This window comes from Aplysia californica, unplaced genomic scaffold (assembly GCF_000002075.1).
Source record: "Aplysia californica isolate F4 #8 unplaced genomic scaffold, AplCal3.0 scaffold01220, whole genome shotgun sequence".
NCBI classification, from domain to species: Eukaryota; Metazoa; Mollusca; class Gastropoda; order Aplysiida; family Aplysiidae; genus Aplysia; species Aplysia californica.
In genome coordinates this window covers 30321-31314 of record NW_004798490.1, presented here as the reverse complement: position 1 = coordinate 31314, position 994 = coordinate 30321, and the positions used below count along the sequence as shown (strand labels likewise).

The window sequence follows — 994 nt, the reverse complement described above, 5'->3', positions numbered from 1 at the left end:
GACACACATACACACACTCCCTCACCCATCCAATCAAATATACACTAATATACAGCCACCCACACACACACCCGAATAACCAACCAACCCACCCAAGCAACCAAGCTATGAACCCTCCCACCCAAACAACCAACCAACACTCTCCCACACACCAACCACGAACCGACTCACCCACTCACCCACCAACCCACCAAACAACCAACCTGAAAGTTGAGCGTGTTGAGGAACCGGAGCACGGAGAAGGTGTCGGGCGCCACCTCGTGATTTCGTTATTCTCTCCGAATCAACCGTACCAAGTCATCCGTCCACACACACCCACACAAATAACCAACCAATCAACTCACTCCTAACAGACTCTCCAACCAACCCACTCACCAACCCACCGACCAACCGACCAAACCGACCAACCGACCAAACCAACCAACCGACCAACTCACCCACTCAATTAACAAAACCACCTACCCACTCAGATACCCAATAACCTACCAACCCACCCGAGACCAGCCTACCTGAAAGTTGAGCTTGTTGAAGAACCGGAGCCTGGAGAAGGGTCGGGAGCCGCCCTTCTCCGAGCCAACCAACCCACCCACCTACACATTCAAACAACCAACCCATCAGATAACCGGCAGACTAACTAAAACAACCGACCTGGAAGTTAAGTGTGTTGAGGAACCGGAGGCCGGAGAAAGTATCTGGGGCCACCCTGGTGATCTGGTTGTTCTCCACCGTCAGATAGTCGAGGCGGGAGCTGGGCCGGAACAGGTTGCCCTCGATCTGCTGCAGGTTGTTGGAGTCCATGTGCACCTTGCGGACGTTGTCGGGCAGGTCACGTGGGATGTACACCAGCCGGTTGCCACGCAACCACACCTGAAGAGGTGGGGGGTGAGGGTGAGGTGGGGTTTGGAGGGAGGAGGAGAGGATATTGGGTGTGGTCATGTGAGTGTGGGCGTGTGTGTATAGGGGGGGAGGTGGCGGTATGTGTGTGTGTGTGTGT

At 54.8% G+C, this 994-nt stretch overlaps 1 protein-coding gene across 1 annotated transcript in view; it reads right to left on the bottom strand.

The window, feature by feature from the left end:
* The window catches only part of LOC101853514 (slit homolog 3 protein), a gene marked incomplete at its 5' end in the record, with an annotated part of 9543 nt that overhangs the window by 2743 nt on the left and 5806 nt on the right, over positions 1–994 (bottom strand). The window contains 1 exon segment of the mRNA XM_013090318.1: positions 648–869. Coding sequence (XP_012945772.1) covers positions 648–869 — 222 coding nt within the window.